Here is a 25,965-nt window from a genome sequence, read left to right on the forward strand (position 1 = left end):
AGGGAGGTGCTGGCCATGCCGCTGCCGTGAGGGGGCTGCAGCAGGGATGCAGCGGCGCCATGGATGAGAACAGATATCCTTTCCCTCAGGCACCTTCCCCTCCTCCTGCCCTGCCCTTGGCACTCCCCGCCATGTCTCCCTCCCCTCAGGAGCCCTGGGATTGCACTGAGGGCCTGGAGCCGCCATTTCTGTGGTGATGGTGTCATGGTGGGCACAGTGCTGCGAACACCCATTCCTTGGTGTTTCATGGCACTCCCCGCCATGTCTCCCTCCCGTCAGGAGCCCCAGGGTGGCACTGAGGGCCTGGAGCCGCCATTTCTGTGGTGATGGTGTCATGGTGGGCACAGTGCTGCAAACACCCATTCCTTGGTGTTTCATGGCACTCCCCGCCATGTCTCCCTCCCGTCAGGAGCCCTGGGATGGCACTGAGGGCCTGGAGCCGCCATTTCTGTGGGCTAAGGTTGGTGATTGTGTCATGGTGGGCACAGTGCTGCGAACACCCATTCCTTGGTGTTTCATGGCACTCCCCGCCATGTCTCCCTCCCCTCAGGAGCCCCAGGGTGGCACTGAGGGCCTGGGGCCGCCATTTCTGTGGTGATGGTGTCATGGCGGGCACAGTGCTGCGAACACCCATTCCTTGCTGTTTCTTGGCACTCCCTGTCACTGCTGAAGCCCTTTGGCTTCCCCACATCCCTCTCCTCTCCCTGCAGCCATTTCTGCACCCTGAGCACCCCTCCATGTCCTTCACAGCCTCCTCCATCCCTTCTGAGTCCCTGAAATCTCTATGCACACCTTGGGATTGCTGCATTCTCAGACAAGGATGTTCTAGAGGATGAGGAAAGGAAATCTTCTTAAGTTTAACAAAATCAATCTTCTCTCCCTTCATCCCCCCATTAAAAAGCAATTTCATGGGCCAGAATCTTCCTTAACATCAGGTGTCATACGTGGTTTTGGAATCTCATCCAGAATGATTTCAAGACTGGGAATATTGATTTCGAGGGTTGCATGAGGCTGTTTGAGAAAATGAATTTAAGTTTTGATGAAGATCATTTTAAACATATTTTCAAGGTAAGGTCTATGTACATTTAGCTATTAATGGTTTAGAAGTTCAGTTACACACGTCATACATTTGCTGATATTTTTCAATTAATTTTTTTAGGAAATGTATGTAGTGCTAGTGTGGTGTTCAAAATCAGAAAAGAATTTTCCTCCTCCAGTGAAGAAATTTTAGAAGAATATCTTTTTATAGTGACATGATTTTTATCACTTTAATTTGAAGAGCTCTATTGTATGGTATTATTGCCTGTATTTCAACATTAGGTAACTAAAATAGAAACTTTATTTTGTTTTTTTTTTGCCTAGCTTCTCTTTGTGCCAGTAACTAAGTGAATATCTTCCAAGTCCTGATAGACTGTTTATTTCCAAAAGATGTTGTTTTTTTCTTCTCTTCCTTAATGGTTATGAGCAAATTTGCAGTATTTATTCAGAAGTACAGTAGGAACTGCACTGCATAGGAAGGAACTGGCAATGGACATTTAAACTTTTAGGTTTTATGGTATGGCTTCAAAACCAATCTAATTTAGCAATAATCCAAAATCTTGCTCCAAGAGCAGCCAGAGATCAAGTCAGCAATTTCCTGGATCTTTGTGAGCAATTTTGGCAGCAGATATCTCTTAACTTGGTAACTTTTGAGAATAATTCAGGATAAAATGGTAGAAACATTTGTATTTCATATGCAGTAACTTAATTTGTGGGGAAAATTTTAAAGGAAAAACAGAATTTTTAAACCTGAGAAAAATGTAAAAGGCAAAGATGGTGAAAAAGTATTATTCTACTCAAATGCTTTTGGCCTTTTAACTTTTCTAGTGGCTTTTCTACTGAAACCCTGAAATTAATTACTATGCTAACATTTGGAAAGCTCTACGAAAACAAGCTTACAGTTTAATAATTCTGGAAGTGTGAATAATTAATCTAATTTAAACATTCTGGCTTGTTAAGAATAGAACATTATGTCATAGGTTATTACAAAACATCTTGCCTTCAAACTTTAATATTGTGTCTTATTTGAAGTGTTGAAAGACTTGTAACTCTTGATAATTTGGCCATCCTTATTTCATTTTCAAGATTACTGGTTGCTGTTTTTGTATGCAAATTTGACTGACAGTATTTGCAATATGGTGCAAGTAGCAGTTGGAGAGGTATTATACTAAATGCATTTTCCATTTGATAACTTTTATGCTGCACATTTATTTTAAGGCATAGCATTTGAGAGATTTCCTACAATGTGTTTTAATATTAAAAATGCATTAGATCTAAATTTATTGTACTTATTTCGATGTTAATTGTGTCATATGGTCCATTTTACTTTCTATTAAGCACAAAAAAAGTGTAATCTAAAAGTTGAAGAGTGCAATCTGTTTGCTTCCTGAGGATTTTGGTGGCTTTTTTTTTCCCCAGAAAACCCTTGACAAACACACAGAAGATGTAGTTAGCATGGATGACTTCAGAGCAATTTATAGAGCTCTTGTACACAGACCTGAATATGAAAATCTATTCAAGTCTTACTCAACAGATGGCAAAATTCTACCTGTTGGCCAGCTCCTGAAATTTCTGGTAAAAGAGCAATTTCAAACTGAAGCTGATGAAACAACTGTCCTAGAAATTATTATGAAGCATGAACCCATTGATGAAGGTATGCACAGTTTAACTATGGATATCTAGCTCTTATTTAATGAGTTTCTCTCAAAGATTGTGCTTTGCAAAACCTCATACTTTCCTCTATTTATTATTTTTTTCTTCAAAGGGTTCATTTTATTTTCTGTTACCTGTTTTGATGGGAAACTTAAAAAGCTATAACACAGTTAAACAAGGAAAAATCTTCAGTCCATTAGAAAACATCTTTGTAAATATCTACTGAAGTTTCTGTAGGTTTAATTTATGTCTGGCTTAAATTTCAGATGCTGAGCCAAATTCTTGTTTGTTTCTTCACCTGTGACAAATTTGCTTGTCTTGTAATTGGAAATAATCTTGTGGAACAAAATCATCTCTGTATTGTTCCTGCTCCTTTGAGTGAATTCAAACTCCCACTCAAACACATTGATTGCAAGGTTCCAGTTCTGAGAGTTGTGTCCTATTAAGACCCAAACATCAATTTTGCTCTTTCCAAACATGCCATTACCTGCCCATTTTGCTATTACTTTGAATAGAAGCCTCAACTCATTAAATGGGATTAAAAAAAACCATGCCAACTAAATGCTTTTTTAAAAAAAGCTGAGTGTATATATATATTTTTTAAAATACTATTCATTAATATGGATAGAATTAGAGGCAGAGTGAGGATAAGAAGGTGCATCCCATTATTATTTATAATGCAGTGCCATTCAAAGACTCTACTTCTGTCTATTTTCCTGCTAGGCAATACAAAAACAGGGCAAAAATGCCATCCTGTCTTAAAAAAAAAGAGCTTGCTTTGTAAATAACAATGTAAGCCTGGTGCATCTGTCAGATAAGGACTTTGAGTAATCCAGAATGTACTTGTGAAGCAAAAATCTATTTTCAGTTTATTCCTAATATACACAGTCATGAGGAGCTTTTTGGGGTTTTTTTGCTCCAAGGAAATACTTCTCTCTTTACTGTTCCCTTAGAGCATGAATGTTTCATTCTGATGTAGTCCAATTTCATAGAGTGAGATAAATAAGAAATAAGAAAGCAGAATGTAATCAACTCTAAAGATAATGTATAATGTAATCTGAGTCTTTCAAATAATCAGATTCTATCCATAATTCCTCTCTGATATGACACTATTTGTATGTATGGCACGAGAAAAATAATTTTTTCTTAAATCAGATTTTAAAAACTCATACAATATAAAATAATATTGCTAATCAAATGAATTCCACACTATCCAAAAGAGAAGGGCAAGAAAAAAAGTCCTAGACCTTTGTGAACAAAAAGAGACAATGAGAAGACAGAAATCTTTTCCTGCCCTCTTTTTCTACAACCAATGGTTATGTATGTGCACACTAACTGCTGCTAGAGGGTCCTAATGGAGAAAAAGACTGAGATTCCTCCAGGGCAGAAATGTCAGGCCTTGATGAAAGTCTTTTCACTGTGGAATAGTTATGGAGATGAATTCCCATTTCCTTTAATGTAGAAGCAGAAAATGTCTGTAAATGGGCAGGAAATTGTGTGACTGGGCTGGCTATTCCTCAGAAATGTAACAAGCTCTGTAAAAACACAATGAGTTTTAGTCCATTGATTGGAGACATGAGCTGAATGTTTTACTGAAGTCCACGAGCTTCCACATGACTAAAAAATAATGCTAGGTGTTCATTTTTGGGGGATTTGTTTGCCTAAACATTAACTTCTCTTGAGAATATTGTTGTTAATTTTGTCTATGACAAGAGCAGCAGTTCTCATAAATGTATGAAAAAAGGGGAGAGGACTAATACCAAGCAGAGCAAATATTTGGGACAGGAAGGAAGTTTGATGTCTGGATAGTCTTCTGTTTATCACTGTAAAACATTGCAAGTTTTCTACTTCAAAGACCTCTGTAATTGAGAAAGAATTATTTTCTGTAAATCCACATTCAGGTGTCAAACTTTCAGTCTGTCACACACTGAAGATCAATAACTGCAATTCTAACTTAGACATTCTGATTCTTACATCTGTAGTAAGATTTATCAGGGCAGAAAAGGGAGTTTTCTGCAGTTATTTCCAGTCCCCAAGTTTACACACCTTGACTTCTAAATTGCTGTTAGCATAAAGTCATCCTGGATTATTTGCTGCTTGTTCATTGCTATGGTGAAAATAAAATTATTTTAGAGTAACAACTGGACAAAATGCCTCACTAATTCAAACTATGTTTTGAAGTGGAGCTGACTTTGGAGATGATATCATTTGCAAAATGACTGCATTCAAAACGTGTGTAATGGCTCTCTGCCATTAAATCAGTCAAAACCAAAACAAATGGGATGACTACCACTGGTATGGCCTCAGTTCATTTTTCAGCAGTGTAATAAGCTGGATTTGCAATTCATCTATGTGGGCAGTTATTCCTTTTGTTAAGAGGCTATTTTTATTTCAAATACTTCTAACTATTGATTTTATCCATATTTCTCTGGAATTTTCCACCCCTGGGGAAGACATGTGGTGCTAGAAGTTTCTGCAGAATTATATTGAGAATTTCTGACTGAATTTTTAGTGAACAATCCTGGTTCTCTTAAGATGGAAGATTCTCTTAGTCCGTTGTCTGGCATTGTCTGAATGTTTTACTTTATATTTAATCAAGACTACTGAAAACTTCTCTTACTGCTGTCCATAGTAGAATAGAACTGTCAAAACACATTTATTTCCACTCAGAAGTTTGAACCACAGCAATTCAGCTCCAGAGTCATTTGTATCTATGTTTGTGCTGTTTATACATTTGTTATGGATTTTAAAATTGCAGAAAAGTGTTGTGCTATATCACTTTTAGCAGTGTTCAAAACTGGGTATTAAAAATTTCAGAAAGTGCATAGACAGAACCATCAGAGTGGCTGCATGACAGAGATATTTTCCCTTTTGTTTCTGTCCAGTGAGAAAGAAAAGGCAGCTGTCATTTGAAGGATTTGTGAGGTACATGAACTCAGAAGAATGTTCAGTATTTAAATTCCAGCACAAGGCAGTCTATCAAGATATGACCCTGCCATTATGTGACTATTACATTTCATCTTCTCACAACACCTACTTGTTATCTGACCAACTCATGGGACCCAGTCACTTATGGGGATATACCAGGTATTTAGACATAGTTTTTTAATATTTGAAACACTCTTTTTTTTTTTGGTTTTTTTTTTTTAATGACTACTAAGTCGCATACAATCCTAATTGGCAATAAGGGACAAAGCCATCAAAGATACAAGTTGAAAATGTGAGAGTGGTATTTTATTTTGTGTGTACACTTTTCAATATATTTGCCAAACCATCTGTTCACAGTCTGGAAACAATCTATTTTTTCACTTACATCTCAGAAAACCAACCTTGCAGCAAATGAAATCTATGCTGTGGTGTACAGTACATGATTAAATCAGTTTTTAATCTCAACACACCATGCAAAAATAACTCCCTGAAAGAAATGTAAAATTCTAATCTGTTCAATATATAGAGTGTGTGTTGGAGTATGTCTGTGTCAATGACATTTGTGTTCAGTGAATTTTGCAATGGGGGCAGTTTAGGAACAACAAAAACTATATAATGTGTGACTTGAAGAGGATGGTGACCTTATTGCCAAGGCAGAGAAGAAGAAAATGGATTGTGTAATAAAGGCAACACTGAGAGGGCAGGATGTATTAAGAATTAGGAAGAGATGTGTCCAAAATTCCTATTATTTGTACCACTTTATTGAAGAGGAAGCAGTTGGAACCTTCATATACCTGAAGTCTTTTCTTAATGTTCTAGAGTGACTTGCAAGCAGCAGAAACAATACTGAATTTCTAACAGTGTTTAAAATTCCATGATGTTAATGCTGCATTGCTGAAAGTAACTGCAAAGGGGGTATGACCCCCCTCTCTTCCTCTTTATCTACTATTTGTGTGAGGAAAATGCTAAAATCTGCTAGAGGCATATTTGACATATTGTTAATGTGTGAAGAGCAGCATGTAAAAGACAGATTGGTAATTAAGTGAAACAGTTTATAAGAAATGTTTCACTTAGTTGCCAGTCAAATATAACAAACCCAAGAATTTAAGGGATGCCACTATCATGTTAAAATTAAAGCAGTAAAGTCAAGGTGTCTGAGAAACTTTAGCTCTCCCTGCTAGAAATATGTTCTGGAGGGCAATGGATTTTTAAATGACTCTCAAAATTACCAGCAAGTTTGGAATAGTAGCACAAAAGACCATTTGAAACATGTATTCTTTTATTTGAAGTGGCAATTTGCCTTTATTCCAAAATTCCTTTCTTGAAATCTTTGACCCTCATTTTTACCTTTTTAAGGATGATAATTCAGGTAATCCCATATTCTTTAATGCTCTAATAAAGTTTATCACATAACACACCTAAAATAAAACAACAGAAAGTGTGTCTATCTTATATACATACACATCAGTAGAGTTTCTTGTTATTTAGGATGAAAATGAGGTGGGTTTTTCTGTAAGTAATCATCATGTTTATACTAAAAAAATGTGGTTTCTCTTGGCTGTAAAATTGTTTCTCTTGTTCTACTGAAGTGCTCTCTTAAAAGGATGTCGTTGCCTGGAGATTGACTGCTGGGATGGCAACAATGAGCCCATGGTGTATCATGGTCACACCTTAACAAGCAGAATTCCATTTCGTTCTGTCATTCATGTGATTGACAAATATGCATTTATGGTATGTACAGATATATATGAGTAGATATAAAGTGCTTAAAATGTGATGGTGGCTTTAACCAAGCCCTTATAGATTCTCCTGGGTAAAAAAAAAATAACAAACAGAGCCTGTGCCAATTGTTAAATTAATTACAGAGCAATTGTGCTGTTAATTCCTAATGTATTTTAAAAAATTTTTAAAGGAATCATAATAAGTTTTCCTGATAATGAATATAAACCACATTTAGTGCAATGGATTCAGCTTGTTAGGTATAATTCTCACCTGAGATCATTTCAACAAGGAATGAATATAAATTGAAGAACTGGTTCAGAATAGGTCTGATGTTTTTGTTTTTATTTTTTAAAGGTTTTTGCATCACTTATTCTTCTGCTGCCTTAAATCTGTCTTATATCCTATGTATGAATTTATCAAACAGACAAAAGTATTAGATAACAGATGAGTTTGAGACTCTCTTTTCCATTTCCTCTCTTTTTATTTTGAATGTTGACCCTGATAAATGTTTGCAGCTACTGATTTTTTTGCTCAGGTGACTCATCAGGGCAATGTTCCTATCTCTGGAAAAGCACTGAAATCTCAAGTTTTTTTGCCATTGTCTCAGGCTTTTGTAAAGGCATCTGACAAAACTCTTGCTCAAAGGAAGTGCTGAATGCCTATTAAGATAAATCAGAATCAGGCCAGCATTATGTGTGTGAATATATCCACGTGTGTGAATATTAATAATAATAAATAATAAAAATAAGAAAGTTTGGGATATTATGAAAGACAAAAATATGCATAGCTTGTTCATGTAAAGGCAATCATTTCTGAGCAGGCTTTGGGAAGACCATCAGCTTGAAAAAGTAAAAATCTGTCATAAACTAAAGCAAAGGACATTTAATCCTGCTTTATGCTGTCAGCTTTAATTTTAGAACCTGATTTTACCTTTTGAAACCAAAACAAAGCATTTCTTAACACCTCTGCATATGTCTAGCTCTGCTTTAGCTTTCTGAAGGTGCATTTTTTCTTCTTCAATTGTGTTTTTTCCACAAATGTTGTGTTACTAACCTGGAACCACTGATCTATATTCTGAATATTTTGAAAACGAAAGTAGATACAAATTGCCAAGGGGACTTTTGCTAGAGATTTTGCAAAAGCAATTCTTCATCTTTTTTTTCTTTATTAATAATAAAACCCTAAAATTATATTTCCAGTCATCTGCCTACCCACTCATACTGTCTTTGGAGAACCACTGCAGCCCTAAGCAGCAGGAAGCAATGGCAGAGTGCCTGAAAAGTGTTCTAGGTGAAAAACTTCTTTATTTGCCAGTTGGTGGGGACACAAATATTACTCGACTGCCTTCTCCTGAGGTAATAAGTTTTCATTTTCTCTATGAAAGAAATAGAAAAAAAATGGTGGGGTACTTAATGTTTTTTTTTTTTTTTAATTCCTCTGGAACTGAATTTATGGATCACATCTGGTGTCTGGAATAGATTTCAGGGAGTAACAAAAAAATATTTGAACAGCACTAAAATGCCACGTGGAAAGATGCCACATGTTGGTGTATCTGTTACCTGCTGATTTATTTTTTTGCCTCTTAAACTGAAGGAAATCCCTGACATTTAAACATGTAATTGAAATGGAAATCTGAATCTACATTTTGGGTCAGTAACAGTGATGATGAAGCTTTTTCTTTGTCTTGTGCTACTGTAAATCAATTCTCTTTCTCAGTGTGTCTCTCCCTAAGCCAGTGTTTCTCAGCTGGGATATGCAGTCAGAAAAGGTAATTAGATGGGTATTGAACATTTTATTGCAAACTAAAACAAACAAATTTCCACTCTTCCACTCTTTGCAGGATTTGTCTAAGAAAATTCTTTTTGAAGTGATCTGTCCAGAAGATGTGCTAAAGTATTAACATACTCTTATATTTCCATAACAATGTTATTGTAAATTTATTTAATATTCACATTTCTCTGCCTTTTAATTTTTTTTATTGTAGTAATATATTGTTTTACATCACAATTTCAAATATAATTTTGGAATCACATGTCCTCTGAAGCAAGCACAAAATCAGGGAACTTGGAATCACTGAATCCCACATTTCAAAATATCACTTTCTATGGTATATGTCCCTTACCATATGGTTACTGTGATATAGGAAAATCATATTTCCATAGTTTAGAGTCAGCTCTGCAGAGTTTTGCCTGAAAATGGGTTGCTGAGTTTATAAGTGTGAAAATGTTGTCAGGTGAGGTTCATTCTCCTGAACTTTTAACCTATTAAAGTATTGTGAGACAAATTTCACATCTGTGCAAGGTGTAAGGATTACCTAAATAACACCACTGGTTAGAAAAGTTGGAATTTAATAAATTGTTATCTTGAGAATGAACATAAACTTAGGATCATCTCCATTTCTCCTACTTGTTCTGATCAAGCATGTAAGAGAAATCAAAAGGATTTTACTTAGCAATGAAAATATGTAGCTATGACTGAATTTGTAAATTTTGTTTTGGCTGTCATCTTTTTGAAGCACCACTTTTGATTCATGTTCAAAAGGAGTTTAGTGACATCACTTCTTTAAAATTTGGGACCTTGTGAATTTTCAAGGCCTGGATAAATTCATTATCATTCGAGAAATCCAAATTTGGAATTTAGTCTTCAGACTGCTTTACTTAAGCTGTACAGAAGAGATGCTATGGAACCATAAATGATGAATTTAAAATGATCTTTGTGGGAAGGATTCTCAGTAAAAAAAAAAAAAAAGCTGTCACCTATATAATTTACTGCTCTACTTTTTCCAAGATGGAGCATAAGAGAAAAAAAAAGGGAAAAAGTCATCTCAGTGTTCTTCAAGATCAGAATTAAATAGTTCTCTTGTGTGTACATCAAGTGGGAAACCACAAAGTTTCTCCAAACACTTCAGAGAAACATTTGCCAATTACAGGTTCATTTAGGTTTGGAGTTTTGAAGGCTTTCATGGAAATTATTTTCCCTTACATGATCAATCTTCTACTTCCTTCTTGAAGTAGATCTTGAGCTGAGCTGACTGTGTGTGTATGGAAGGAGGTTAAAATGAGGAACAAACCAAACCCACTCTCAGGTGATTCCCAACCACCTTTCCATGATGGTCCTACCACTGTAATTCTAAGAGAAAATCAACTGAAGGACCAGAAAATAAAAGTGAAGGATCACTGAACCCTTCCCTCTGCTCTTCTCAACACTGAAAAACAAACCCCAGAACATTTCAGGAGTAAAGGTTTTTTTTAATTCTTTGCCTTCAGTCATATATTCACACTTCCAGCTGACTACAGTGACATTGTTAATCCCCTGCAATTCCTGTGTTCTGCAGCATCACAACACACAGTTCTTCCTCTGCATATGGAGCAAAGAGAAGCCTTGGCTCTGTTTCTTTCTTTCACACTGAGCCTGCCCTTGAGCTTCACCTCTCTATTCTTCTTTCCCAAGCAGATGTTTTTCCCCCCAGAGCAAGAGCCCTGATGGAACTCTCTGCTCCTGGTCTTGTCCATGGTGGTGTTTCTTGAGACTTGCTGACCTTCCTCTGACATTCACTGGAATATCAGGAGCTTGGAGTCAGTCCCTGCATGAAATCAGATTTGTCACCACTGACTGGTGCCAGACATCCCTGCTGGCTGCACCAGCACTCCTGTGATGTGCTGATAGAAAGGGAAGGAATCAACTCTCTTAGGCAGCAGTTTGTAGATGAAGGTAGAAAATATCAGGGTGCTAGAAGAGATAAAGCTTTACCTACCCTCCTGTGCCCTTCCTCTCTAAGAAATTTGACAGCAATTGAAAGAAACATGTAGGCATCCAATATAATAGAGAAAGGAATGTAAACACACTGATGCTTTGATGAAGGTTTGTTCCTCAATTATTTTGCATTGCAGTGCATTGAACTGCCTTACACTGCTGACAGGCTACATATATCAGATGGTTAGGAAATGTTTATTATTTGCAAGTTTCCTGTCACACACTTGGAATGAGATATTGATGTGTGATTAACTGCAAGTGAAGTGGCAGCTAGTGTGATTTTACAAGTTGTCTTTCATGTTTCCCATACAGCTGCAAGATCAATTAGTGTATGTGCTGGTTCAGAAGCATTGCCAAGGCTTCCCTGTGGTGGTTAAACCTATGGTGTCCAAATAAAAAGATCTGTTTAATGACCTCCAGGAGAAAGAGCAACAGGAGGTCTCCAGTACAACTTTGTGGGCTGTGGACATTTTAAATCCTGCTATTATGGGGGAAACCAGCTAACCCCATAAGCCAAAACTCATTCTCAACACTTTTCTTCACTTTTTTCTATTCAGTATACAAAGGAGTTTTCTCTACACAGTGTTTTCACTGAGAAATTCAAGATCAAGCCTGCTTTAGCATATCTGATTTTGGTGCTTCAGTTATGAGATTAATTCCTATTTATTTTGGCCAACAAGTCACATATGCAAATGTCTTGACCAAGTCTTTGCACCAGAAATATCTTTGCTTGTTAACAAATCAAAACATTTCTAGTCACTCTTTGGCCTTTCAATCAGTCTATGGCATCTCTTCTTTACAAAAATAAGAAGAAAGATATGAGAATGTGCTAGGTCCTGATGATGACCTCAAAAATGAAATTTCTGGAATCTATAGGCTGTAGTGAGTACTTATCTTGAAATAGAATATTATGTAAAACTCAGAAGAGATTTTAACCTTGTTACTTAACAAGATTTTCAGGACTTGATATTCCTCTAACTAGGCACCTACAGCTGGTCAGGAGAGGAGAAGAGAGAATAACAAGCTAAATTTAGACAGGAGAAACTATTCTTTTTTTTTAATATTTATTTCTCAAATCCAGGGTTTATTCCTTACATTTTTGGGACTGAATTTTTACATGAATTGCAGTGGTCAATAGGTGGATTTGCCTAATCCAAAATGCTTGTGATTTTTGTTTTGGAAACTTGGCATTGCTTCAGCTGATTTGTGTTGCACATCACATTAATCAGAATGTACAAGAAAAAAAAAGTTTTGTTCATTTAATTATGTAAATATTTGTTCCAGTTGATTGTACTTTGAGGCTTTTGCTTATGCCAGCCTTGAAGTCCCACTGTGCTCTAGGCAAGTCCTATTATGTTTCACATGTATAAATTTTTTACTATGCTTACAATTTATACAGAATAAACAGCAAATGTATTTTTAACATATTTTGCCTTTTATAATAAAACTAGTAAAGAGAAGTTGTAAGGAATTTTCAGGCTTTTAGCTCATTACAAGGCTTTTCATCTCTCTTAGAAGACTTGGACATGTAGAGAAAAAGGTGTTACAGGTTTAGCAGTGCTGGTTACAAATTAAACTACTAAGATTTCACAGAGTCACTGATTTTTTAACCAGACATTTGTTATAAGTTTTTGTGAAGTTGTTTGAAGTTTGGGTATTTGGGGTAACTACCATTGGAATTTGCTTCTGGCCAAAAAAGAACAAATTTTCATATCATTGGAGTATTTTTTGTAACTGTTTCTAAAAAGACCCATCATTTTAAAATGTTATCTTTGTAGAAAACAGAACAAAACAAAAAATCCTACCTCAGGGTGTTTATGTTCTCATAGGATTTTGTTGCATAGGTGAAAGCTATGCTGCTGGAATCAATATAATTCAATGATTATACATTATATACATTATACATTATATATTATGGAGGTTGATACCATGTCCATTTAAAAGCAGAGAAACTGCTTAGGCAAAATCACCAAAGTGTTGTTTCCCTGTCCAGGTAAGGTCAGCATAAGGATCTATAAAATAACACACATTATAAACAACAAATTTCCTGCAGCCTCAGTGAGAGATCCAAACATTCCAATTTAATATCAGACACACCTTTAAGTGTGTATCAATACATATATAACCACATTTAGTCATAGCAAATAAAATATTCATTTCACCTTTGGCTGGTACTTGCTGCTTTTATCTTTTCATAGTTTCAGCATCGCTTTGTGAGCTCACTTCATTATACTCAATCCACAACTTTGCAGATGGCTTGAATAACACCAAGAGATGAAAACCTCCTGCTGAACCTGTTTCCCACAGGCACTGAGATTCAAAGTGCTGATCAAAAACAAGAAGGTGGGCACAGTGGAGGAGAGCCTGCTGAGGGTGGAGGATGGCTACCACGGCGAGGTGGAGGAAATGTCCGAGTCGGACGCGCCGTCTGACGAGGACAGCGAGGACACCACCCCCCTGCGGCTCACCAGGACCCCCAGCAAGAGGAGAAGGGGCTCCCAGCTCTCAACCCCTCCTCACAAGAGAACAAAGGTACCTTCTGATTCCAGCCACTGCAGGGAACACCGTGATTTATTTATCAACACAGGTTCAATCTCAAAGGGAAGCTGAAATGGCCAAGATGGGTGCCTTTGGAAATTGCGAGCTGTAGCTCAAGGTTTCAGAGTTTTCCTGTTCTTAAAAGTCAGACTGCACCACATTTTATTACCCATCTAAAAAAGCAACCCCTCTCTGTGCTCCCATCTGGAGCTTCAGTGGCATTTTCCTCTTGCAAACCTGCTTGTCCCAGGTGCTCAGTACCACAGCAGATTTCAGATGAAGTTCCCCACGTGTTTTGTTGGTGCCATGGCTCTCCTGGAACCACATTACAGCAGTTCCTGATGACAGGAGGCAGAATCAACTATTTCTTCCCCAAGTCTACCAGGCTATTTTTGAGATAGATTCCCTTATTTTCTTCTGTTCTGGATTTTTTGCATTGAATGAGGTGCACACTCCTAGTTGTGCTGAAACATTTTTCCTTCTTCTTCACGAGTTGAAGTAATATTGTGGAATTAAGTAAAAAAAGTCTGCACTGCAAGCCACAAGTAGTTAGTTATTAAGTTAAAAATAAAAATAATTCAAGCAGCATTTCACAATTAAGCAGTTGATCCTTAAAAAAACTTGTTAAAAAATGAAATGCTTAGAGGAATATGCCTTTGATTAATTTGCTTGGCACAGTGTAATATTTTCCTGTTATTCTACATTTTATAAATGAGTTTATGCTCCGGGTCTTTATTAGTACTTTATGTCTTTATAAATAAAATGTTGGAGGTATATTTTTAAGGAGTAATGTTAAAAGCCCTGAAAAACAATATATTTTCCAACCAGTCTTAGAAGCAGGAAAACTACAAAGCTGTTCAGAAGAACATTCTGCTAGGAAACATCTCTCCACTTCCCTTGTGATTACTATGATAAACAGGGACACAATAACCTCCATTCTCTCTCAGTGGATCAAATCTCACTATTAAAGGTCATATTTACTAAATTCCTCAACTGTGATATATTTTCCTCATGCTTTATGCATCCAGAATGATTGTTTCTCTGAATTATCAATAATAACAACGAAATATGCATTATTGTGACTTTTTTTATTCATCTGATGACTATTAGGTGAAGAGGGTGCAGATTGCCCTTGCATTGTCAGACCTCGTGATTTATACCAAATCACAAAAGTTTGTGAGCTTTGACCATTCTCTGATGCATCAGCAGTGCCATGAAAATAATTCAATTGGAGAGGTTGCAGCACGAAAACTTGCAAGAACTTCAGGTACTTTATTTTCAATCCATTCAAAGTTCCTTTGGTGCTATGGTTGGTTCACTGCTTAGGCATTGGAAGGGTTAAGAAAAGTGGTTCTAGAACTCCTCCTTCCCCTCCTCTTCCAAAAAAACACCAACAAACCAAACCAAATTCAAACACAGAAAAGCCCTAACCAAACCCAAAATGAGATGAGAATGGAATAGATCAGAGAGACAGCCCTGGAAATGTAGATTTTTGTTTAATTACTAAAAAAGGAATTTGTGCAGATAGAAGCCAGCTGTGGTCTGTGCCCACATATGAGAAAGGAGAGAACACTGCCAGCAGAAGGAAAAACAACATCTATAACATCTATATAACATCTATATATAACATATATAACATCTACTGAGGCTTATACAAAATAATAATTTAAGTGGCTTTTAAAAATGGGCTCTCATTTTATTCAAACCTCCAAGCAGAAAACAAGCCAAGATCATCTAGAGATGATTTTTTTTTTTTTCCATTTTGAGCTGTTATAGAATGAGGAATCTTTTGTGCAGTTTCCTGTTCTATGTTTTAGTTTCCCATGAGAACAGAGTGGGCTTTAGTGTAGGAATCATATGTTTACCCTACAAAAAGGTGAAAAAACAGAATATTTCAGTAAAGGAATGATTTTTGGTTAAAGAATTTCTTACAAAAGTCTGCACTATATACAGAAATACTGTCAGATTGAAATACACACAAAATATTAAGGTTTCAAAATAGGATTTTAGGCATAGTTCAGTTGTCCATATATTAATGTTAAAAGATTGATACAATAGAGTGTTAAAAATGCTGGGTCAAATTATTGCAGTTTTATTATTTATTCAAATAGAAACTCTTGAACAACCAAGGTTTTCTTACCAAGATTTTATTCTTCTGTTTCTCAGTTAAAGAGTTTATTTCACATACTACAAGGTTTATTACAAGAATTTACCCCAAGGGATCAAGAATGAGCTCTTCAAATTATAATCCTCAAGATTTCTGGAATATAGGGTGTCAAATGGGTATGTATCTTTGCAGAGACTATTGCATTCTAGGCTTCACAAAAGTTTCTGGCTTCCTATAATATTTTGGTGTTATGTAGGTTACATATTTTCCTCCACTGGCATTATTTTAATTTTTTGTTATATAAAATTTTCCTTCAACCCACATATCCCATCAGTTTTTCATCCCTAGTAATCACAGCTATCACTTTGTTTTAAATAGCTGTTTTTTATCTCAGATATTCAATTCATTACATTTTATTAATTTCTTTAAACCACCTTTTTGAATTGGATATTAAAAAAACCCCACTAATCCCAATTGAGCATTTTAAAGCTTCCATTCCTCAGCAGTGGAAGTTTGATCTGTGGGTTTTCAGTGGCACTCTGTGACTTTTTTTTACTCAGCTCAACACTTAGCTGCTGCTGGGAGCCTCCAGCCTTTATATTGATGCAACATACATTTAGCAGCTTAACTTCCAGTGCAAAACACATTTTTTTCCTGAGCAACAAAATAAAGATAATTCTGCTTCTCCTTGTTGGAAGTTATTTATTTGAATTTGTTAAAAATAAGCATGGCATGACTTGTGCACCCAGCAGGCTTTGAAAAACCTCTCACCTGTAAGAATTTTGTCCTTTTTAATGGCTTTAGAGACAATTGTACCTTCATCTGTTTGTTCTTCAGTTTAAAAGATTCTCAGTTACAGCACATTTTTCTATGTCTGTCTTCCAACATCTTCTTCAGCCCCAGGTAAATTTCTATTTATATATTCCACCTATACATTGTGTCAGTGAGTTGCTATCTACATTGTATATTGCCATTAAAATCTGGGAGGTTTGTGTCATGCTTAGAGGAAACAATTGCCAGAGGTCCTTAATTTAAAATTGAAATAATCTCCCAGGCTTATCATACTGCAATTTACTAGTTTGCTTTCTAGTCTGTACATCTCCACACTTATCTCTGCAAAGAATATCCATGTGGTAGATCACAGACAGGGCTGAAGACTTCCAAAATTACCACACTATTGTTTATTCAGAGTTTACTTTATTGAGAAGTCATTCTAAACATTAGTATGCACAACATAAGACTTTTGGTACAGAGGGGGTTTGGGCCCCTTCCTGGAAGAATTAAAAATATGCAGGAAGTGGTTATATCTGTCCTGTTGGCCACTTCATTTGCATCTTCACTTAAAAACCTCTCCATTTTTCACATGGGAATAGGCTGATCCAAAACAATTCTCCACATCTATTATTTCCAGGCTCTGTTAGATCTATTCTTGATTCCCTAATCTGCTTTAGATAACTGTTGGCAGAAATGCAGCTGCAACTTCCACAGGGAGTGGATCTCAGGGAATCTTCCAATGGCTTTCCACTGATTTAACACAGGTTTTTGATTTTTTTGTGTCTGCCCTGTGTCTGCACAGTCCACACACCCATCCTGTCTCCCTGCCCTTGTGCTCTGCACCCCATGCACAGAGGTGACCCCTCCAGATCCCTTCTACCACTTCCCTAAAACTCTTCAAAACACTCCCAGGTTTCTCCTATTTTCTCCTATGCCACCTCTTCCCCTTCTTAACTCCCTTAATTTTCTCTAAATTGCTTGGAACATATTAACTTGGAGCAGCCTGGCACACAGCTAAAGCAAGATGCAACAGTCCAACACTCTCCAGATTTGTTGGGGCTTAGGATGAGACATGTAATTGTGTCAACCTAATTTCCAGAGGAAGGCAAGTTAAAAAAACCTCAGTAGAAAGTACAGAGTTTCCACCAAATAGCTTTTGGATATCACTCTGTGCTCCCTCTCCATACTCTGGGAATTGAGACTCATAAGAACAGGAGGTTTTGTGAAAAAAAAAAAAAAAAAAAGGTTTTATGGAGGAAAACCTCCACTTTCATAGTCTGGGAAAATTAGTATGCCTTCTGCATACAGCTGCAGTGAGGCACTGGAAAGAACTGGTTTGGCATATCCATGTCTCCTTTTTATTTAGCAAAAATGAAAAGATTTCTGCAGGCAAAGAAAATTGAGGACAGTTATTTAAATGATTTGATATCAGTTGTTTCATATTGACTGAGAAAAACAACAAAAAAAGCTGAAACAAAAGCAAGCCTTGGTGAAAATAAAAATAGAAAGGCTAAAATATCTTTTTGAATATAGCATTTCCATGCAGTATGAAACACCAATGACCAAACCATGCCATAAGTTACAGCAGAAATCCACAGAGTGGCAGGTACAGAATTTTGTTTCAGAAGATCCCATATGTGCTTTTTGGAGAGTGTATAAAATTGATATACTGCTGTGAAAGTTGCATGATGGGCTTTTCTCTTAGTGCAGTTTTTGTTTTGGCCTATGACACTGAAATGTTGCTTGGCAATTTTGTCACATCTGTTGTGTGGCTCAATCTTGTGTGCAATAATATTACAAAATATGGTAAAGGGCAATGATAAAGAGCTCTCTAACTAGTTCTGATTTTATCTCTGCAGCAACCAAGGGAAAAGAAACCAAGTGGGGAGTTTTTTGGTGGTTATTTTGGGTTTTTTTTACTGTTGTCCCTTGAACTTGATTGATTTAATCTTCACAGAGTGAAGCTAATTCAAGAGGTAAATCTAATTCATGTGTAAATAGGTGGGACAATGCAATTCAACATATGAATCTCCCCAAATTCACTCAGCTTTCCTTTGGAATGGCTCCAAAGGCTGGGAGTTGTTTTGAATGAAGGTTTCATGTTTCTGCTGCTGAAATGTTTTGTGAAAAAGCTCTGGGGCTACTCTGCTTCTTTTTAGGCAGTTTGTGCTATGTGTGATAGATACTGGAATTTCACTTAAAAGCAAAGAAACATTGAAATTCCATTTTATCAGTTTTTCCAGCTGTCTTCACTGCAGACAACCAATAGAACAGTAAATAATTTATGTGAAGTCTAATAAATTTTAAAGGAAGATAGGGGGAAAAATTGCAGGAACACAATTGTTTCTGAAGTCCTTGCTGATCTTGTTCTAAAACCTGTCAGTGACTCAGACTAAAATAAGAATGGGAAGTTGATAATATTCACTGTTCTGCCAAGAAACACAAGTTCAATAAATTTTTAAAATCATTTTGGAAAAGTTTCAGGTGTAAAATTGGTAAAATGACAATGATATTTTTTGAAATGGCATAAAATTAATACATACTGAGATGCATTTTTAAATGGCATAAAATGCAATATAGTAACTCATTTTAAGAAAAATTGGTCCCAAATGTGTCCTTATCCTTTTTAAAATCTTCCCATTTAAATGGGAAAATACATTAAACCTTATGGTTGTAATATAGCTGATGAAACTTTGTTTTTTTATATCAATATTCAAAGGCTTTTGGTGCTTAATGAAAAGACTGAGGAGGAAGTTTCATGTGCACAGGGTTCAACTTCAGAATGCCTTTATTTCCCCCTGAAAACCATGCATTAAAATTATGTTCTGCTCAGATGGTTTCATGGCAAGCTCATTTAGGCTTCTTTCCAAAAGAAGCTGTTGGTTTAAATCTCCCTTCACACATTCAATTTCTGCTGTTTCATAAAACAACAGTACAAAGGGTGATATTGACAGTTCTGCTCCTGAATTCAGCCAAGCTGAAATGAAACACTGGGTAGAAATTCAGGGGTTTTTTTGCAGAAAGATGCTGCTAGGCACAGCTTTTAGTTTATGATCCCTGCCATTTCTCAGGAATGTTAGGGCTGTAACTGCACCTGATTAAAAAGAAAAACTGCATCAATGCACCATAAAGCAGTGCCCTGGGAGGCCCCAGGCAGCTATGAACCCTGCAAACAGTTTCACTTTTCAGAGAATATGACACAAAATCTCACATTTGCTTCATCATGTTAAAACTTGCAATACAAAGAAACCACCAGGTAAATTAAACCTACTGTTCCATGTGTTTTTAACTTGTTCTAAGGTTAAATTAAATTAAGTGAAAACACAGTGCTGATGTTTGAAGATATGAACCCATAATAACATTGCCCTTCACTTGTGTTGCAAAAGTAATTTTCTTAATATGATAAAACATGAAGTATTCTCCTTTGCTTTTGTTGTTGTTACATCAGATGTTGCTGTTGTTACATCAGATTTTCCTGCTTAGCTGCCTATAAAGCTTGGTAAATTTAGCAATAGTCTCATTAAGTGCAATCCAGAAGTGACCCCACCAAAAACATGTGTAGTGCAAATATCAGGTCCATTGTTCCAGCTGCTTCACTCCTGGTCTTGTTAGTACAGAAAGCTTTGGAAGGATCATCAAAGCACTGAAGGAACAAATAATTTTTGCAGTGAAAACAATTTTGTGTGTTTTCTACTTGCATGAAGGAGTTTTACATTATGTACACTCAATACATCCATCTTATCTCATAGGAACATGCAATAAGTTCCTCTTCATGAATTATTGTGAGGAGTCATTGAACTGCCTCAAGCCTTTATCATTCTTACCAAATCACCATTTTAAGCAAATGACTTCTTATTATTCTCTGTTTAACACGTGTCAGAGGTTCACAGTGTCATAATTCATTGCTGATTTGACATCTGCATTTTCTATTTTGCATGTGACAGGAAAATCCAATGTACTGGAATAGGAAACATTTTATTCAACAGATCTATTTCAATGCTGGCTTTATCTCATGAATGACAATATCCTGCTGATGAGAAGTGTGATATTTTATTATTGATGCAATTTTACAGTGGCCTTAAACTTCCAGACACGGGGATTACCCATGGAATTGCAAGATGGGAAATTCCTGGACAATGGTGCTTGTGGCTACGTGCTGAAACCTGAATTCCTGAGGGACAGCAATTCCTCCTTTACACCCCGAAATGTGGGAGGGTATGGCAAACCAATGTCCCTGACCATAAGGGTAAGATTACTCAAGTGATGCTGTGTTCCATAAAAATTCTATCTACTTCAGATGCTGCTGTTATCTAGTTTTTGCATTTCTTCCCATTTAATTCCCATTCTTGCTTGTTGGGAACTGATGTTTTCAGCAAGATGGTGAAACTCTCATATAGAATCAACTGCTGCTTGGGTGCTTTCCCATCTCTAGTTCACTGATGTTTGCTAAAAATATCTTTTCATATTCATATTTCAGGTTCAGAGCCTCTAAGAGTCTGTAAATACATGATTTTTCATGATGCTGCATAGAGAAATAGAATTAATGTAGCTGACAAAGGGGCTGGTCAATTTTGCTTGTGGAGACTGAACTGAACACACAGAAATCAAATGTGCATTTTGGATGTTATTTCTTTCAATATCTATTACACCACATATACTATTACAATATTAATTGACAAAGGGAAATTTTTAAACATAAGATAAGAAGCTTTATGATGCTTTTGTCTCATTAAGTTCCTTGCATACATAAAAGACTATTTATAATCCTAAAATGGTGTAAATAAGTATGAAAGGAGGGATGAATTGATAAGTCTGTGAATTATTTCAACTTCTCTCAAATTATAATGTGATTTACTTCCCAAAAATACTAGAAATGCATGCAATTTACAAATAAATGGTTAGAAAAGCCCTTTTTGAGGCCAAGTAGATTTGTTATAATTGTTCACTAATTGGAAAACTCACTTTTCCCAATGAAAAAGTAATATTTCTGATTACACAGAATACCACTTGCATGAATGCTATTTAATTAGCATCTAATTAGTTGTAATTGCTATTTTGTTTCTTTCAGAGTAATAAATAGTGGAGATAAACAATAGTTAGAGACAATTATAAAATGCTTAGTGCACTCACCTAATCAAGAACATTTTGGTGTCCTGACAGTGAGCATACCAAATGTGAACAGACATTGCTGGATGATTGCAGGCAGCCAGGAAAATACATGATTTATTTTAACCTTAATTTGTATGAAGCTGGAATCACTGACCAGATGAAAGCAAAGATAAAAAACATCTAGGGGGCAAATCTCTCAGAATGAATGAAGAGCAGAAAAATCACATAGAGCCTGATTTTGCTGAATTCATTATCCTTAACCTGCTGTGCCACAATTCCCATCAGCAAGAGGCACAGAGCCCCTGAAGCAGAAATAGAAATATTCAAGGGCACAAGCAGCCCAGAAAAACTATATGTGTCCCATCCTTATAACCATTCAAGGTCACTTTGGACTGGCCTTGGAGCAATCTGATCTAGTTTAAAATGTTCTTAAACCACAATATTTCTAAAAAAATTATCAAAACATTAAATTAGATAGCAAGCACCATAATCTTGATTGCATTGTGTTTAATAAGTGTTTAATACACCAGTTTATGGCTGGTTATACACTTCAAGTAAGTTCTTAGGAAAGTTATTTCTATTATAGCTACTAAATGGCTGTGGTGAATAGGTCATTCTTACAGTAATTTCAATACAATTTGAATTTTCCAGCTGATCAGTGGCCATCAGTTACCACCCAGCAGCATGTCAAAGACCAACAAAGCTGATCCCTTGGTGAATATAGAAATCTATGGTGTGCCAGAGGATCAAACAAGAAAGAAATCCAGTGTTGTAAGAAGCAATGGTGAGCAACAGTCTGATTCTCCTGACTGTGAACAAAGTGTGACAACAAATTTAAAAGGAATCACCAACTTTGCATCCCCAGGAGCTCTTATAGAAAATGCAGTAATTTCTCTCTAGCCTAGCATCTCCTGGCTCAAAATCTGTGGCAAAAGTTCATGCTGTGTTCCATTTTTCTGGGCTGGTAGATGAAGGAAGCACAAACTCCTAGTTGGGAGCACTCTCCCTTTCTAAAGGAAGATGAAATTTTTTTTTCTTGAGCAGTTGCTGTAACTTTGTCACTTGAAGTCTCTTGTAGGAGTAATCCCTTAATTGCTTGACAGGTGAAGTGTGTCCTCTTTGTAGCTGTCTGTGAGCACTCCCTTATCTTTATAATATAGATCTTCTTGATGTCTCAGACTAAAAGTTCTGTGTGATCTCCCTTTTTCTCTCTGTCTTCTTCCTTTTTCTTATTTTAGATGGCTTCTGTTGTAAACCATCCCCTAAAATTCTTTTCTCTGTATGAACACTGCTAAAGATGAAGTAACCCCATTCTCTTTTTGGATTTCTAGTCAAGTGAACGTTTCACTACCTGAATTTATTTATTTCCAACACTGTGAAAGGAGAAACTTTGGCCAAAGGATGAAATTGGTGTAGCTATAGGAACATTTAGGTTGAGCAGAAGTTCTTGCCCTGGCTCTCCTTGTGCCATTTTGCTCTCCTAAGGAATGACACCAACTGCCTTAGGCTTTTGCACCACTTCAGCCAGTGGGAGTCTCATTATTTATTTAAATAGCCAGAGATATCTAAGGAAAAAAAAATGACTCTTTACCAGCTCAGACTATTGATAGCAAGTACAATAACTCAGTTATTGAGTGGATAAAAAATCCTATTTTAATCCTGTTTATTCTCTCTTACCAATAGCTTTGTCCCCTAAATGGAATGAAACATTCAATTTCACCATCCAAGTCCCAGAGCTGGCACTGATACGTTTCTGTGTGGAGGATGAGGTGTCTCTGGTTAACAGGGAATTCCTGGGCCAGTACACCTTACCTGTGCTGTGCCTTAATACAGGTAATGCTTTTAAATGAACCTCCTATAACAGCTCAAAAAACAAATCTTTTATTGTTGCTGCAGCATTGAGGGGGTACAGCATCATGCCTGCTTTCTAGAGGATAAACAAATAAAAGGTACTCTCTGCTTTTTGAAATGATTGTATTCTCTGAATGCAAATCCATGATGCTGAAATCAAAACAATATTAATGGCAGGTGATTCTTCCCACTGGGAAACTGCTCAGGAGCTGTTTTAATTCAACAGTTTTGTGCACTTCCTCCTCAGATAAGTTCAAAACCTAACACCAAATTAAAACAAAATAAACCACCCAAACTCCCTCAGGTAACCTATCTGCAACTTTCCAGGTTGGAGAACAATTGGTTATAAATTAGGCAAAATATTGCTGGCAATTTTACTGCTGGAGTTTCTTTAGTAAAGCCAGTAGAATTCCTGGAACCTTTGTAATGAAGAGCAGACACAGAAGTCAACAGGCCAAGGAGAAAGGCTTATGTAAAATGGTTGTTTACTACACTGGCTTTCCAAAGCTATTTCTGACAAAACAAACAGCTTTTATTAGTGAATAAAGATGGGAAGGCAAAACATTGGAGCTGGCAACAGGCACTGTGCCTTTTTTATTAAGCTTAACAGGATTTTAAATGGCTTTTTTTTCCCCCTTGTGCTTGGAAGTCATAAAGCTGTTTGTGATTCTTATTTGAGGTTGAGGAATTACAGAAGAACAAAGAGATTACTCTTAGAACTCAATTGCTTTTCTACAACATAAATTTTTACACTGATATTCTTTTGCTTTCCTTTTATTGCATGCTTCTGGATAATGAAAGAACTCAGAATGTCTGAGACAAATTTGGATATCAGGCACTGCTTCTTACAAGTGCTTGTAAAATTATTGATTGAGGCTTTTTTACATAGAAATTTTCAGTGTGGCTTCATGTCTCTATAGGACTAATTTTGGTGACAAATGAAAGATTCGTATTTTGGAAAAGTCAGTAGATTTTTGAGGAAATATTTTCATTAGAGTAATTTGAAATGCTAGGGAATGAGTCTAGGTACAAAAACTATAAATTATTCCAAACAAATTGCCCCAATCCCCACTTAACACAACATTAAAAAAAGTAATTTGCCATCAGGATCCCCAGAGGCCATAAATAAAATGTTTCCAAGAGGTGAAGTGATAAATAATTGCAAAATTTATTGCACTGCTTAACATTGAGTTGAAAAAAATCCTTTCTTTTGAAAGGATTCAAATCTATATCCACATTCCTTTCCCCAGCAGCAGATTCCCAACTATTTGTAGACTGAACTGGGGAGGAGTGCTTGCTGTCCAGCTCTAGTACAATTTGATTTTCCATGTAGTGATTCTATAGCTGTGCTCAGAGGGGCAGAAATTGAGAAAATTCTCTACCTGGGTGGTTAAAGGCAGTCCTGGTGCCAATGAATCTGCCATGGAGAATTACTAATACAGGACAGGAACTCAATGATTCCCTCTGTTATCATTGGATCCATGAGTAGTTAATTATTTAATGCAAATTGGAGTAATTTCAATTAAACAAAGAAGTTTTACTTCTCTCAGGACACTTGTTAGAATATTCTGTAGATAGGGGCTACAGAAATTAACCTTAGTCCTTGAAGTGTATCTTTGGATAGGAAATCAACCAAACCTTCCACATATTGTATCCATGCCTTAAAAATCTGCCATGTAAAGTGTGTGAAAGCAGATTTAATATTTGCTGCTCAGAATGGGAAATTCTCACCATCCCTGGAGGTGTTCAAGCAACAGCTGAGTGTGTCACTTAGTGCCCCTCTCTGCTTCACAAGGGGGTGATCAGCCAAAGCATGGACTTGGTGATCTTAGAGGCCCTTTCAGGGAGTTATATACACCTAGACAGAATGCAGAACATGTTTTATCAAAAGTGACATTGCTTATTATTATGAAATAATGGACATTTAGTCAGATAAAGCACTAGAGGCTGGGGTTTTGAAGAAGAGATGGTTTTGTTTTCCAAGCAGGTCAGTGAATTATGTTAGAAATGCAGAACTATAGATGAACACATAGATTCTGATGGCATGACTTACCTTTGATAAAGTGAATTACTCACACAAAATCAACTTTTTAAGATGTCATGGCAGAAGATCTTACACTTCATTTTTTTTTCTGCCTCAGCTGGGCAGTGCACAGCTGCTACAAGACCATTCTGTGGGCACTATCACATCACCTTGGGTGTTACAATGCAAGCTTTGCCCAGGTTTACATATCACTGGGATAAAAGCCTTGTTTGCATGGTTGATCATAAAACCATTCCATGGTATTTGTGGCTAATACACTAATAAAAGGGTATTAATCCTCTTTGCAGGATACCGGAACGTTCCTCTCTCATCCAAAGATGGTGCCAGGATGGAGCCTGCATCCCTCTTTGTCCACGTCTGGTACTATTAGTGATGTCCTGGAGAGATTGTCCCTGCTTTAATAAAGTTGCATTTCTGGCTTTGTGACAGCCAATGATTGCCAGAGTGG

The 25,965-nt window shown here is 36.6% G+C and overlaps 1 protein-coding gene across 1 annotated transcript; it reads left to right on the forward strand.

The window, feature by feature from the left end:
- PLCZ1 (phospholipase C zeta 1) lies at nt 1–25,901 on the forward strand. Its single transcript, XM_079303088.1, has 13 exons — nt 1–73; nt 945–1,068; nt 2,458–2,692; nt 5,577–5,778; nt 7,209–7,350; nt 8,541–8,708; nt 13,402–13,626; nt 14,743–14,899; nt 15,799–15,915; nt 20,587–20,759; nt 22,274–22,406; nt 23,306–23,455; nt 25,805–25,901. The coding sequence occupies exons 1-13, from the start codon at nt 60–62 to the stop codon at nt 25,885–25,887; spliced, it is 1,923 nt and encodes a 640-aa protein (XP_079159214.1). The 5' UTR covers nt 1–59; the 3' UTR covers nt 25,888–25,901.
- Nucleotides 25,902–25,965: the final 64 nt, after the last annotated feature.

Source organism: Erithacus rubecula (genome assembly GCF_903797595.1).
Source record: "Erithacus rubecula genome assembly, chromosome: 4".
NCBI classification, from domain to species: Eukaryota; Metazoa; Chordata; class Aves; order Passeriformes; family Muscicapidae; genus Erithacus; species Erithacus rubecula.